Source organism: Durio zibethinus, chromosome 1 (genome assembly GCF_047325235.1).
Source record: "Durio zibethinus cultivar Kanyao isolate XHJ-2024 chromosome 1, ASM4732523v1, whole genome shotgun sequence".
NCBI classification, from domain to species: Eukaryota; Viridiplantae; Streptophyta; class Magnoliopsida; order Malvales; family Malvaceae; genus Durio; species Durio zibethinus.
In genome coordinates, this window is record NC_143162.1 from 31,051,024 (window position 1) to 31,064,599 (window position 13,576).

The 13,576-nt window shown below is 32.5% G+C and overlaps 2 protein-coding genes across 2 annotated transcripts; one reads left to right on the forward strand and one right to left on the reverse strand.

The window, feature by feature from the left end:
• Positions 1-315: 315 nt before the first annotated feature.
• Positions 316-5,801, forward strand: LOC111312291 (delta-aminolevulinic acid dehydratase, chloroplastic). The gene is made up of 11 exons (XM_089764815.1): positions 316-427; positions 664-737; positions 969-1,037; positions 1,111-1,194; positions 1,302-1,371; positions 1,735-1,790; positions 2,234-2,355; positions 2,753-2,824; positions 2,919-2,985; positions 3,074-3,151; positions 5,443-5,801. The coding sequence occupies exons 2-11, from the start codon at positions 690-692 to the stop codon at positions 5,608-5,610; spliced, it is 834 nt and encodes a 277-aa protein (XP_089620941.1). The 5' UTR covers positions 316-427; positions 664-689; the 3' UTR covers positions 5,611-5,801.
• Positions 5,802-5,819: 18 nt separating this feature from the next.
• Positions 5,820-11,230, reverse strand: LOC111312289 (IAA-amino acid hydrolase ILR1-like 6). The gene is made up of 5 exons (XM_022912432.2): positions 10,586-11,230; positions 9,678-9,803; positions 6,755-7,069; positions 6,514-6,642; positions 5,820-6,423 (listed from the first exon to the last, which is right to left on the reverse strand). Exons 1-5 carry the CDS (start codon positions 11,084-11,086, stop codon positions 6,058-6,060), a joined length of 1,437 nt encoding a protein of 478 aa, XP_022768167.1. The 5' UTR covers positions 11,087-11,230; the 3' UTR covers positions 5,820-6,057.
• Positions 11,231-13,576: the final 2,346 nt, after the last annotated feature.

The window sequence follows — 13,576 nt, forward strand, 5'->3', positions numbered from 1 at the left end:
CTGGGAATGTGCCTGAAGCTCCTTCAGTGCCCCCTAAGCCAGCTGCTCCAGTTGGGACTCCCGTGATTCAACCTCTTGTGATTTTTTAAAAATTAAATGATTATGCGATTATCTTCTTCCCTCTGTATAGTGCTTGGTTAATTATATTTATATGCGAATAGGGGTAATGTGATATGAACTCATAATTAATTTGATTGTGTTTGAGGAGTTTTGGAATGCCATCAGCAAATGTTTGGTCTATTGAATGGTGATTGTTTTAGTATGTATTTGGAACTTTCCTTTCTTCTTTTCTCATTTGTAGTTTGTTTGTATTAGTAACTTAGCAGACGTCCTCGTCGTAACCGCAAGTCCCCTGCATTGAGAGCTTCCTTACAGGAAACGAGTATATCTCCTGCAAACTTTGTATATCCACTTTTTATTCATGAAGGTTGGTATTCTATGGTTATTAGTCTGTTTTCGGTTTTGGTGAAAATGTGGAGCTATTAAGTTAAATTTTCAAAGAGGAGCAATTATATCAAAGATCGTGATAAGCACCCTCAAATCCTAACATGAATACTATATTGTTGCACATTTCTTTTCTGTGACTTTTGTGATACTTTTTTTTTCCTTCTTACCTTCAGTATATGCTTACATTTAATTTGATACAGTTCCCTAAACCTGCAGGCCAGGAGGACACACCCATTGCAGCTATGCCAGGATGTTATAGGCTTGGATGGAGACATGGACTTGTTAAAGAGGTTGTTAAAGCTCTTTCCAATTATGTGTCCTTTTTCACAAAATATTTTGCATTTGTTCCTCAATATTGGTGCTCAAGTACTATATTATCTTGTTTTAATGACGTGTATTTCGTGTAACTGTATGATAATAAATGTTCTATTGATTTTTGAAGTTGTAAAGATATACTAGCATTTTGCATACTTATTTATAAGTCAACTGTTTTGTTTTGAAGTATGCATTATCTGATGCAGGTAACGAATGCCCGGGATATTGGTGTTAATAGTATTGTGCTCTTCCCCAAAGTTCCAGATGCTCTGAAGGTTTTGATTCTCCCACTGGAATCCTTTTTTGTTTCTTATTTTGATGTGATTTAATTGGTTTTTTGTACATTAGTCTCCCACAGGGGATGAAGCCTATGATGACAATGGTTTAGTGCCTCGAACAATACAGCTGCTTAAGGACAAGTACCCTGACCTTGTAAGTCAATGTAGTTCATCCTCTGATTTGTATATCGTTTAGAGTGATGGAACAGCCAGATTAAGGTGCTTTATGTGTTGAAACATGATCACTTATTGGTTTGTTAGGTTATCTATACTGATGTTGCTCTAGATCCATATTCCTCAGATGGGCATGATGGTATCGTCAGAGAAGATGGTAAGATGGATATATTTCATATACTTTTGGTTTCCAGAAATGGAGTATCTTATTTAAAACATGTTATTCAAAGACAGATCCGAAAACCTAATTCATTAATAGAGGATTCAGTTGAAGATATAAGCATAGTACAGAAGAGATGTGTTCATCTTACTGAGCTGCTTTTTGGTTTGCTATGTTGCAATACAAGTTAACTTAGAATGATACTTGTTTTTACTAAAAATGCTGCGTAAGCATCTAGTTTTGGTTGTTGAAAAATTCCCTCCTTGGTCAAAATAAAACGTGTTCAGGTAAGGTTAGTAAGTTCTACATAGATATGTGCATAGACGTATTAAATGCTATTCTGTTTCTTTTACCTTGTAGGAGTCATAATGAATGATGAGACAGTGCATCAGTTGTGTAAGAAAGCTGTGTCCCAGGTAACTGTTAGAACTTTTACGCTTTGGCGGAAAGCTAATGTATTTATCAGAGTTCTACATGCAGCAATGGCATGTGATGACTTACTGCCCTTGTTGTACGATTGTTGTGGCCATTGATTTCTCATGCAAAATTTTTCAGTGATCTTGTTTGCCTTTGTGATTTTCTGCTCTCCCCCTCTGCCCATGAGTCTTAATACAACCATAACTTTAACTTTTTATCAATACTTTATGTTTGAGTAAATAATGTTTCAAATGCTTAAAGCAAGCAAAATTTTGCTATTACTGCTCTAAATGGCTAGTCAATGAAATACATGGGAGTTTGCTAATCATTTGCATGGATATTGGAGGTCTCTACTCTCTTGCACTTTATTTCCTATTCCTTTTCTGCTAGCTTTGACTTGGTTGGCTATGTGTTGATTCTTTTGGTTGTGTATTTTCAAAAGGCCCGAGCTGGAGCTGATGTTGTTAGTCCCAGTGATATGATGGGTGGACGTGTTGGAGCTATTCGTGCTGCCCTTGATGCTGAAGGCTTTCACCATGTTTCTATTATGTCCTATACTGCGAAGTAATTTGACTTTGTATCTTCCCCCTCGCATTCCTATAGATGTCTGTTTGTAGCTCTACCAGTTTCCAAAAGCAAGTTTCACTGAAGTATGGTAACAGACCCATGATTTTATTAAACCACTGCAGAGGTTTTACTATCTTTTTTCTTCCCCCACCACCAAACAAAAAAAATGCTGTGAGGGCAAATAGAGTGATGTCATTCGGTCAGGATGCTCAAAGACAATACTCCTTTTCATGCTGTTACCTGATTACATAAGACATTATGGGCTGTCTTATTCTGTGACCTTTGAACATTTCAAAAAAATGGAATATGTTGGCAGAAATTATTCTCAGTTATTTTTGGTCACCTGGAAGAAATATATTGTCATTGTTTCTTACATTTTTTTCTGGCATAACTGATATGCGAGTTCATTTTATGGTCCGTTCCGAGAAGCATTGGACTCAAATCCACGTTTTGGAGATAAAAAAACGTATGAATTCATTTACCTGTATGGTATTTGTGTCTTGTCATGGGAATTCTTCGTTGCTCACATTTGATTGTTAATCTCGGTTGTTAAACAACAGGTATCAGATGAACCCAGCAAACTACAGAGAGGCATTAGTTGAGGCTGAAGGAGCTGATATTCTTTTGGTGAGTATGGCTCTTTTTAGACCTTTGAGCTCTTCTGCCTAAAGGCAAAACTCCTTTCATGCGGAAAAGTCTTCTAATTGTATCACAGGTGAAACCTGGTCTTCCTTATTTGGATATCATAAGACTTCTCGGAGATCATTCTCCTTTGCCTATTGCTGCATACCAGGTATTCTCTTCAACTTTTCACGGGTGTGCTGCATTAACTAATATTCCTGTCATTGTTTTCATTCATGACTTAGAACCTTTTCTTTGATATGATTTCTCCATAATCATCAAAAGTCAAAAGTAAACATTGGGAAACATTCATATAGCCAATAGCGCTTTCAACAACTCCTGCACCAGGTCCTTGGCTTGCGGAATTTCTATAAATTTTTTCTTTTTTCCTTTACAAGATCAGAGGAATTGGTTTTTAACTACAGTGCCTGATTCATGCTCATAGGGAATGTGTGTAGTTTACACTTCATAGGATGCAGGATGAAGAAAGAGAAAATGGCATGAGAAAAGTAAAAAAGGGGAAAAACAGTAAAATGAACCAACCATTCTTGTACAATGTACTCAAGATTATGTCTTTATTAGCAATTAAATTTTCCACAATTTGCTTCGAATATGGTGTGTGGTTGTGGTGGATGTTCTTTAAGATGGTTCCCTTCTTCTAATTAAATATACACAGACACATATCTACATGTTTGCCTATATGCAGCATTGCAAGGAATGGGATTTGTGATTTGCATTTCATAACTTAGCTATGGGGAAAATGAATAGGAAAAGAAAAGAAAAGGTGGCCTGCTTCTAGTTATATATACAGTGACACATATCTACATGTTTGCCTATATGTTGTACTGCAAGGAATGGGACTTATTGCATTTCAAAACTTAGCTACGATGAAAATGAATAGGAAAAGAAATGAAAAGATGGCCTGCTTTTAGTCATACATACAGAGACACACATCTACATGTTTGCCTCTATGTTGCATTGCAAGGAATGAGACTTATGATTTGCATTTCAAAACTTAGCTATTGGGAAAATGAATAGGAAAAGAAAACAAAAGGTGGCCAGCTCTTATCTGCCTTGACATTTTTCTTGACATTCTTATTTTCCTTTCTAAATGGAAAATTTTTATAATGCATCAAAGTATAAATTTCTAGCAGACTTGGTCAAACACAAATTTGTTCTGGAAATGTACTTTCTTTTTCTGTTTTCCCCTAAAATGCTTACTTTCAGTTTCCTGTTCTCTATCAATTTTTTATTTTTATTAGTTTTCTGGCACTAATGTCACATGTGAATATATAAATTGAAATTTGAAAAATCGAACTCGAATCAACTCAATTTTGAAAAATTTTAAACATTTCAACCTCAAATTGAATATAACATAAATTCGTTTCTCATTTTACATTTTAATTTAATTGAAAAGATAACATATGTAATCCGTGTTATTATAACAATGAACTAACTTACTCCATTCAAATTAATTTAAAAAGCAAACTAACCTAGAAGTAGTTTAAAGCCCGAAATGATTATATTATAATTACAATATTGATATTACGAAATATTCTATAATTAAAATCTTCGCATTGACTATTGTAATCTATAGAAAATGTTTACTTGAGAGAATTTTTTTTAATAATTCTAATAATTAGATTTTATTTACACATTTTCAAGATTTAATGGATATAATTACAATGAAATAAAAGTTCATAATCTTATATTCATGTAATAAAAAATCAAAAAGTTTATTTTTAACTTTTTAAAAATTAAGGGTTTATTTAGGTAGCATCCCAACGAATAAATAAAAACGAAGAACAAAAAGAAATTAAATGTACTTGGTTTATGCACAAGGATTTATGTATACGAGCATAATGTGAAAAAAAAAAAAAAAAGATTGTTTAATGGCCCACTAATTAGTATCAACTTAATTTTGGTGAGGTGCAATTAGAGGTAGTTAGTACAAAATTATTACTTAAATTCTATAAAAAATAATGTTTGTCAGATAATGTTATTTAATTATCAAGAAACAATATTATCAGCACATGAATTTGAGATGTGGTGTTCAAACCGTTTACTAATGTTATACAATATGCTTCTTTATATTCTTAATTCTCCAAGATTAATAGTATATTTTTATTTGGATCTAAGTTTCTACGATTGATAGTGTAAAAAAAGTACCATGAAAAGAGCAATGTTCCTTTTTATTTTTTTGGTTATTGTTATTTGTTTCTTGTCTTTTAATTTTAATCACAGTAGTTGTGTTTTATTAGGAATCCTAAAATAATGAAAATTTAATTAATATTATTATGAGTCTCAAAAAATTAAAATTAATAAAAATTAAATTAAACATTTGAAATGATAAATTTATTATTTTTATAACAGTATTTATGTTGATCACTTTAACACATTTGAGTTAATATTTTTACATATAAAAGATATAATAAAAAATATTTTTATTTTTATATTATCTAGGTTTCTGGGGAATACTCGATGATCAAGGCTGGTGGCGTTCTCAAAATGATTGATGAAGAAAGGGTTATGATGGAATCCTTGATGTGCCTCCGTCGGGCTGGTGCTGACATCATCCTTACATATTTTGCTCTACAAGCTGCTAGATGTTTATGTGGTGAGAAGAGGTGAGCTTGGTTTGGTTTTTTTTATTGGGCTTTGGCTGATTGTCCATAAAAGCTTGAGGTATTAAATCTTCTATTTGAGAGTGCGAGACGTTAGAATGAGAGTGAGTTGTTATAGAATGTTTGATTTTCATAATTGTGAAACAATGTTCAACTGTTGTCATTCAAAATTGGGTGTATAGGGCCTCGTTATTGCAACTTAATGCTCTCGACAGAGAAATTGAATGCAGAGTGCTATTACTTGAGACAGTATATTGTAACAACAACTACAATCTAAGAGCAGAGGAGCTTCCCCTGCCCAATTCTTTACATTGAAAAAAGGGGAAAATCTTTACCCTTTCCACACCCTAACAGGGCAAAAATTACAAGAGCACATCACTCCAAATAATCTGTGCCCAGTTGAGTTACGATATCCCAGTTTAGGGGTGGATAAACCAGAGATAGCCTACTCTTTTTAACCATGCTCGACGAGGTATCTTTCTGCAATTGTGGCATGAACTGCTGCACCAATGGGAAGAACATCTTCATCGATCATAAAATATGGCGAGTGACCTGTGTGTATAGATCCCAAGGTCTCGTTCCTTACGCCAATGTAGAAGAAAGCTGCCGGAACCACCTCTGAATAAAAAGAGAAGTCTTCGGCACCCATCATTGGAGGGACCACCCTGAAACTTGGTGGTCCTAGCAAATCAGTAGCCACCTTCTTCACATGCTCATACATACGGTCATCATTCACGGTTGGAGGATAGATTGTTGATTCCTTTTCGAAGAAGTCGACTGTTGCCGAACATCTGAAAACACTGGCCTGCTCCACGATCACCTGTGTCCCTTGTCAAAGTATGTTAGAAGGGGAAAAGCAGGCTTGGATTAGGATTAGAATCTAAAGTGATAAGCATGACAGAGTACAGACCTCTTCAATTCTTTGCAGAAGGTTGTAAAAGCTGGCATTGGAGAAGGCCCTGAAGGTACCTCCAATTACCACCGTCTCAGGGATCATATCAAGATTATTACCGCCATTGAACGAGGTGACAGACACAACCTGCATTGTAAGATGAAACTCGAGACTTAGAAATACTGTAAAAAAAGATCAAGAGATATCAAAATGTTGAAAGATAAATATGGGTGGCGAAATTTACAAAACAAACACAAACCTGGGAGTCCAATGGATTTGATTCGCGAGAAACAATTCCCTGTAAGCTAATTACAGCAGCTGAAGCTGCCAAGATAGGGTCAACTGAGTGGTGTGGGTTCCCTGCAAGGCCTTTTCTTCCACTGATAACAGCTCTAAAGAAGCCACAACCGGCAAGCAGAGGACCAGGCCTTGAGCCAATAATAGCCGTGGGGTGTTCATGAGATACATGGACTGCAAAAATGGCCTCTACGTTCTCCAATGCGTCATCTCCAATCATCCGCTTAGCACCATTTCCTGCTTCCTCAGCTGGCTGAAAGAGCAGTATAACAGTTCCCTGTGACAACCAAAGGATTTAATCCGTCAGGGTAACATGCTAATTGCAAAATCACACATATGTTCTTGCTTTAAGGGTAATACACACTGGGCAGTCCTTAAAAATTTTTTGGTACAAAAAGCTGACAAAAATAGAGAGAATATTACATGTAGATTTGAATTTTTAATTTTTTAAATATTATTTTTAAAATAATTATATGAATTAATTTAAATAAATATTGACATCATCAGAACTGAATGCAATATAGCCTAGGGTGAGTTTCCGTAAAAAATTAGAAATAGGGTGTTGGAAAGAATTCTAGTAGATAGCAAGCACGACTCGTGTTAAAAAAAAAACGTAAAAATAAAGAGCAAGCATGCCTAAATAAACATGAAGGGTCACCCTAAAGACAAAATAAAATTAAAAACAAAAAAATTGCAGTCAGCAGCAGATATTTTTTATGGTGATTTCCAACGGCTTAAAATAAATAAATTATTCCTACTTTGTCTCATTCCTAAACCATCTCTAGATCAAACAAATTGTCCTTGGGAAATGCGTACGTACATATATTATTTAACCCTTTACTTTAATTCGTTTTTGTATACGAGTAATATTCATCTATATAATAGTTAAATTTTCAAATATATTATTAATTTCAGTTTTATAATGTGCAATTTTGTTCTGATCACATGTGCTTTGATAGAAGAATCAGAAAACAGTAAATATTTTTTTTTTATAAATAAGGAGTGAGGACAAGCTTCAACATTATTTAACAATCAAATTAGGTTTATTTCACTGTCAAGGGCCTACAAAATTTGAATTCCAACCAATTTTGTTCACTTTGGACTATATCATAATCAAGACCTTCTTTTTTAAGAAGTTAACCATGGTTGAAGGAATTTTTTTTGTATAAAGGAGGTCAATGTTTAAAAATTAAAAAAAAATTATAAATTATAAATTTTAAAATATAAATCAATCAAATATTATCTCTTAAAAATAATTTTATATATCAAATAAAATTCAAGAAAATTCTTTTTACTATGCAAGAAAATGTGTGGAGTAAATTATTCTTCTTCAACCGTACTTTTTTGTTTTAGATTCTTCCAATAAATAAAGCTACAGGTAGAAGGCAAAGTAAACTAGGCTTTTCATTTCTTTAAGCAAAAGATTCTTGTTAACCCACCCAAGGGTATCCAAACAAGACAAATTAATTAATGCAATTTCACAATATTCCTAGCTAGGGTCAAATGCTCATGCAATTATATTAAATGCCTAAGCACCATACCAAAGATTAGTTACACTAATTAAGCAACAAATGTTTTATAGCACTTCATCTTTTTGCCTTTTGGGGAACAATTTTGCCTTTTCTTAACCTCTAAAGGTTCACAAGTTAGAGATGGAAGAAAAATGCATTAGCCTAGTGGCCTAAGTGTTCCAAAAAGATGAACTAAAAGGGTCATTAATTTTCCCTAGAAAAATAAAAAAGAAAAATTGCACTGTGGATAACTGTGCTAGATCTAAACAATTAAAACATATAAAGAGGAAACAAAATTTAAAAATAACACAAATCCTTGCTTGTCCGCATATATACATCAAACTCAAACCAAGTAAATGACAACCCATGATGCGTTAATATAATATAATCTGATATGACTGATGAACGAAACAGATTAGAGGTCACATCTAAACTCAACAAGGAATCTGAAAGCCTATCCCATTAACTTTTGTAAATTAATGATGCCCATACAATGTGATAAATTGAAAGGTTTGTATCAAGGTTTAGATTTGTATTAAGTGAAATGAACTGACAAAATGGAAATCTTAAGCAGAAATATTTTGCAAAACATTTAGTATTAGATTAGCAGTTCCACAATTAAACATCTACAGAAACCAGCGATTCAAGGTTCTCAGTTGCTTATCATCCATGTCTTTGTCTTGGGTAAAAGAAAATGTGGGGGGCATTCTCAAAATTTAACACCCTTTAATAAAAGTAGATGAACAGGCTGAATAAGAATTGGATCCAAATCTAGCAATGGGGGACCTTGACATGTTATCAGAAAAGGGATAAATTTCTTTTCCGACTGGATGTGAAAAATCATATGCTTGATTTTTCAAATGATGGGCATAAAAATGTAGAAACAATTAGAAGTCATGACAGACGGAAGCGAAAAGAAGAAAAATGTGAATCAGCGAAATAGCAATGAGGAAGACATGGCTGACAGCTAAAGTAGAGGACAAATTAAGGTGTGTCAGAATTCATTCCGAGTACAGCAAAACAGAAGACTATCACAGCTATTTATAGCTCACTTGGCCCAGGAGGGGTAGCTAGGAAGCCAGTAATCCTTTCATTTTCTGTGAAGCAATGTTGTCCACTCAAAATAAATGCCCTCGTAAAAAGCGGCATTCCCATTTCCCACCAACAAACACTAAATTTCTTGGCTATGCCAACAAGATTTACAATGGAATGATGCATCAATTGCATAAGGGGGAATTTAAAATGAAACAAGGGTGCGTCCATGCCATGAAATGATTTTACTATTAAGAATTGAATTTGGACATAAAACAAGGTAGATGAGACTAGGGGTAATTTTAGAGAAGGTGTAGAGTTAAAAAAAACAAAAAAGCAAACCTTCAAAAGGTGTTCTCGATTCTTCAATATTTTGGCAGCACCAACGAGCATTGCCACATGCGCATCGTGCCCACAAGCATGCATTTTTCCTGGCACTTTGCTTTTATGCTCCCATTCTACAGCTTCCTAAAATAAATTACCCCACCATAAGTGAAAAAAAAAAAACAATAAACCATGCCATGATATTATATGCAAACTCATAAAGTAAAGTAACTTTCATTAAGATATGATAGAAATTTAATTTAATCTTCGTCCCAATAGTCGAAAATTCCATATGTATAGTGCCGAATTTATTCTAAAGTCTTTTATTTTTATGTAAGGACAACTTTGATCTCGAAAATTGAACATTCTATTATTTGTCTTGCTTAAATGAAAGTACACTTTTTTATAATATTCTGCATTATTATTTTATCCATGACATCAAATGCATTGACCTTACAACAATAATTTCATCTGTCTGATACAAAATTCTCCAAATCAACGACAAAAAAGAATATCTTAAATTTTCTTTTCTCAATACAAACCCTAATATTCTCATCTTGATTTCAAATCATTTCATGGTTCAGTTCCACTCCTTTAAATTACCCTGGAAAAGTAGTTGACAACAACTTTGTAACATAAAATCAAACCTCAACATTTCCGAACTTCCAAAATCCAAAAGATTGTCAACAAATGAAATCCAATGTTCATGAACCACCTACCCCTTTTCTTCTTACCTACAAAATTACCAACTACCTAGTACCTTAACATATGTACATATAAAGCATGTGCATATACTTTTTGAAGTATATGAAAAGTATATGCAGGCATATTTACATACGTGTGCATATATATAGACACGTATATAGCTATAAATATACGTATTTGTATACATATTTAATTAAAAAAAAGAAAAAAAAAAACTATACCTGAATAGGGAGAGCATCCATGTCAGCTCGTATGGCAACAAAGGGCGGGCCACCGGTTCCAATCCAAGCCCGAATACCCGTTTTCGCCAAAGGGTACCTATATTCAATCTCCATCCGATCCAACTCGGCTCGAACCAGCTTACTCGTTTCATACTCTTCAAAAGCTAGCTCGGGGTTCTCATGTATCTTACGCCTCAACCCTCTAATCCACTCTACGTTCTCCGGCTTCCGGGCCAGACCCAACACCGCCTCGGAGCAGCTCACGTCCCATACCTCGCAGCTGGAAGAACCACGTGACGCAGACGACGGTGTTTGGTTCTTACCAGGGTTTAAAGAAGCCTTTGGGTTGATGGAATTTATGGTGTCGAAAAAAGTGGAGTATTCATTATCAGACGAAGACGAAGAAGCAGTTATAGAGTTAACAAAAACAAGAAAATCATCAGCAAAAAAGGTTATAAAGATTAAGATTAAAAATAAAACATATGAATTTAGAGAATTCATGTTTGGAGAGAGAGAAAAAGAAAGGAATTGACAGAGAGAGAAATGGAGAGTAAGTTTTTTAAAGAGATGAGAGGAGAAGAAGGCAAGAAAAAAAGAGAGGAAAGAGAGAATTAGATCACGTGGTGATAAGGACAGGGAATTAGTCACGTGGGAGAATATGGATGTCAGGAAAGAAAAAAAAATAGTGATTCAAGAGTTTGGTTGATTAAGGCGTCGAAACACAGCAGTTCTTGGGCCCACCACATTGGGTAGCGGTTTTCCATGAGACAGATTGACACACTCCTTTGATGCTGATTTTTTTTTTCCTTTTCTTTTTTATCCTTTATATTAAAAAAAATATTACACCAATTTAATTTAATTTATTTTATATTAATATGGATGTTTAAAGAATGATTAACGTTTTGAAAAGTCTGTTTAAGGATTTTAGAGTGGGTAGTCTTTACAAAAAAATTTGGATAATTTCGTCAATTTGCAAAAGTTGGTCTTTCATTATTGTCTTGGTTTGTTTTTAGTTTCTGGTGTGACACGACTTAGCATTAGCTATTGAGAATTTATTTATTTTTTAATATCATCTTTATTTTTTTATAATACATTGATTTGATCATTTATGTATTTATATTTTATTAAATATATATAATATAAAAATTATTATATTATAATTTATGTCAATTAAATAAAATATATTTTTTTAATTTGTAAAATTTATTATTTATATATAATTTATATTAAAATTTTAAATTATATTATTTTTATATATTTTTTATATTTTTATGTCATATTTAAAATTATTGTTGGTAAAATAAAATAAAAATTTTACATTTTAAATTATTATGCATTTAGAAAATGAAAAAAAAAAGTGGCATCTATACTCTTTGATTGCCCCTTCGGCTAATCAATAATTTGGCCATCGTGATGACGTTGATAAGCATTTAAGCATGATGTATCAAATTCTTATTTAAAATTGCTTTAATTTTTTATAAGTTTATCTCCTTAATTATAGTTTGAGGAAAGATAATCAACTAAAACCTCATTTTTAAAGAAAAAAATTGTAATCTCACAAATTAAAAATCTAAGGAGGAAGGCATGTTAGGATATCAAACTTTGAACTTCAATTGTTAAAAAAAATAAAATTGTCATATATATAGAGAGAGATAATTCTAACAATATTTATCATAAACGAAAAGAAGTATTAGGATACCCAACTTTTTAAAGTTTATCATGAAATAAATGTGAGCTCAAATCCTTAACTAATAATGATAATTTTATATTTATTATAAAAAAAAAGAGTATTATTGAATTATATATGTCAATAAATTTATATATATTTTATCAGTATATAAATTTTATATATTGACAATAAATTAGATAATATCATTTCGTTAATGAGATGAATTAGATGATACGAAATTTATTGATAAATAAATTTTTTTTAAAAAATTAATTTTTTGTATATTTATTTTAAGAATTGATGAAATAATATCATATGATTTATTGATAATATGTAAAATCTATATAGTAAATTAGATAATATCATTTTGTCAATGAGATGAATTAGATGATACTAAATTTATTGATAAATAAATTTTTTTAAAAAATTTAATTTTTTTATATTTATTTTAAGAATTGATAAAATAATATCATATAATTTACTAATAATCTATAAAATCTATACGCCTATAGCAAATCAAATACAAATTGCCTTTGCAAATTGCTCAAATTGAGGTTCGAAGGGGTGAAAATGTAAATGAGAGTCCTTATAGGTTACATTATTTTTAAGACAAATCAAAAATTAAAATCTTTCATAACAAATTAATTAAATTATTGAGGACATTTAATCTACTTAGACTTCATTTGATAGTACAATGGGGTTTTCTGACCATACTGAAATTGTAATTGAGAGCTAAATCTGCCCTGATCCCAGAGGACACCTGATGATATGATTCCAACTGAAATTTGGGTGAAATGGGAAGGTCTCCCACGGCATTGCCTTGTCTTGCTGAATAGGGCCTTAATTTATAATTTTGCTTACTCATGGGACCATGCATGAATTAATTATTTTTATGCTTCATTTAAATGTACGATAAAAAGGGAGTTTTATCGCGTTAGACGTCATTTTATGACTGGATCCATAATTTTAGAAGATGAAAAATTAAATTGGGTATGAGATTGAGAAGTAGATTTGGAGTGCATGAGGCTGGTGGGATGAAAGAAATGTTTGTGTCATATTCATTTATATCTAATATGGGTGAGATTCATCAAATTCACATCATCCAAATGACTTTTTTTTTTAATGATAAATTTTATGCAAAAACGAAAGAGATGGATATGCAAACGTAATCCCATTAAAAGCATTCAAACAAAAAAAAAATCCCAATTAAAGGCTATTATTGCACCTGAAAATCAAAACGGATTTGATTGGCACAACACAAAAAATCACGAACAAAGCTTGACGTAAATGTACATAACATTTGAAATTTCACTTCTATCCTT

Coding starts and splice junctions, on each gene's coding strand:
- LOC111312291 (XM_089764815.1), top strand. CDS start 690: ATGCCAGGATGTTATAGGCTTGGATGGAGACATGGACTTGTTAAAGAG. Junction 1,372..1,734: donor TGGTATCGTCAGAGAAGATG/GTAAGATGGATA, acceptor TTTACCTTGTAG/GAGTCATAATGAATGATGAG. Junction 2,356..2,752: donor ATTATGTCCTATACTGCGAA/GTAATTTGACTT, acceptor CTGGCATAACTG/ATATGCGAGTTCATTTTATG.
- LOC111312289 (XM_022912432.2), bottom strand. CDS start 11,086: ATGAATTCTCTAAATTCATATGTTTTATTTTTAATCTTAATCTTTATA. Junction 9,804..10,585: donor TGGATGCTCTCCCTATTCAG/GTATAGTTTTTT, acceptor AATTTATTTTAG/GAAGCTGTAGAATGGGAGCA. Junction 6,424..6,513: donor TTCTGCAAAGAATTGAAGAG/GTCTGTACTCTG, acceptor CAAGGGACACAG/GTGATCGTGGAGCAGGCCAG.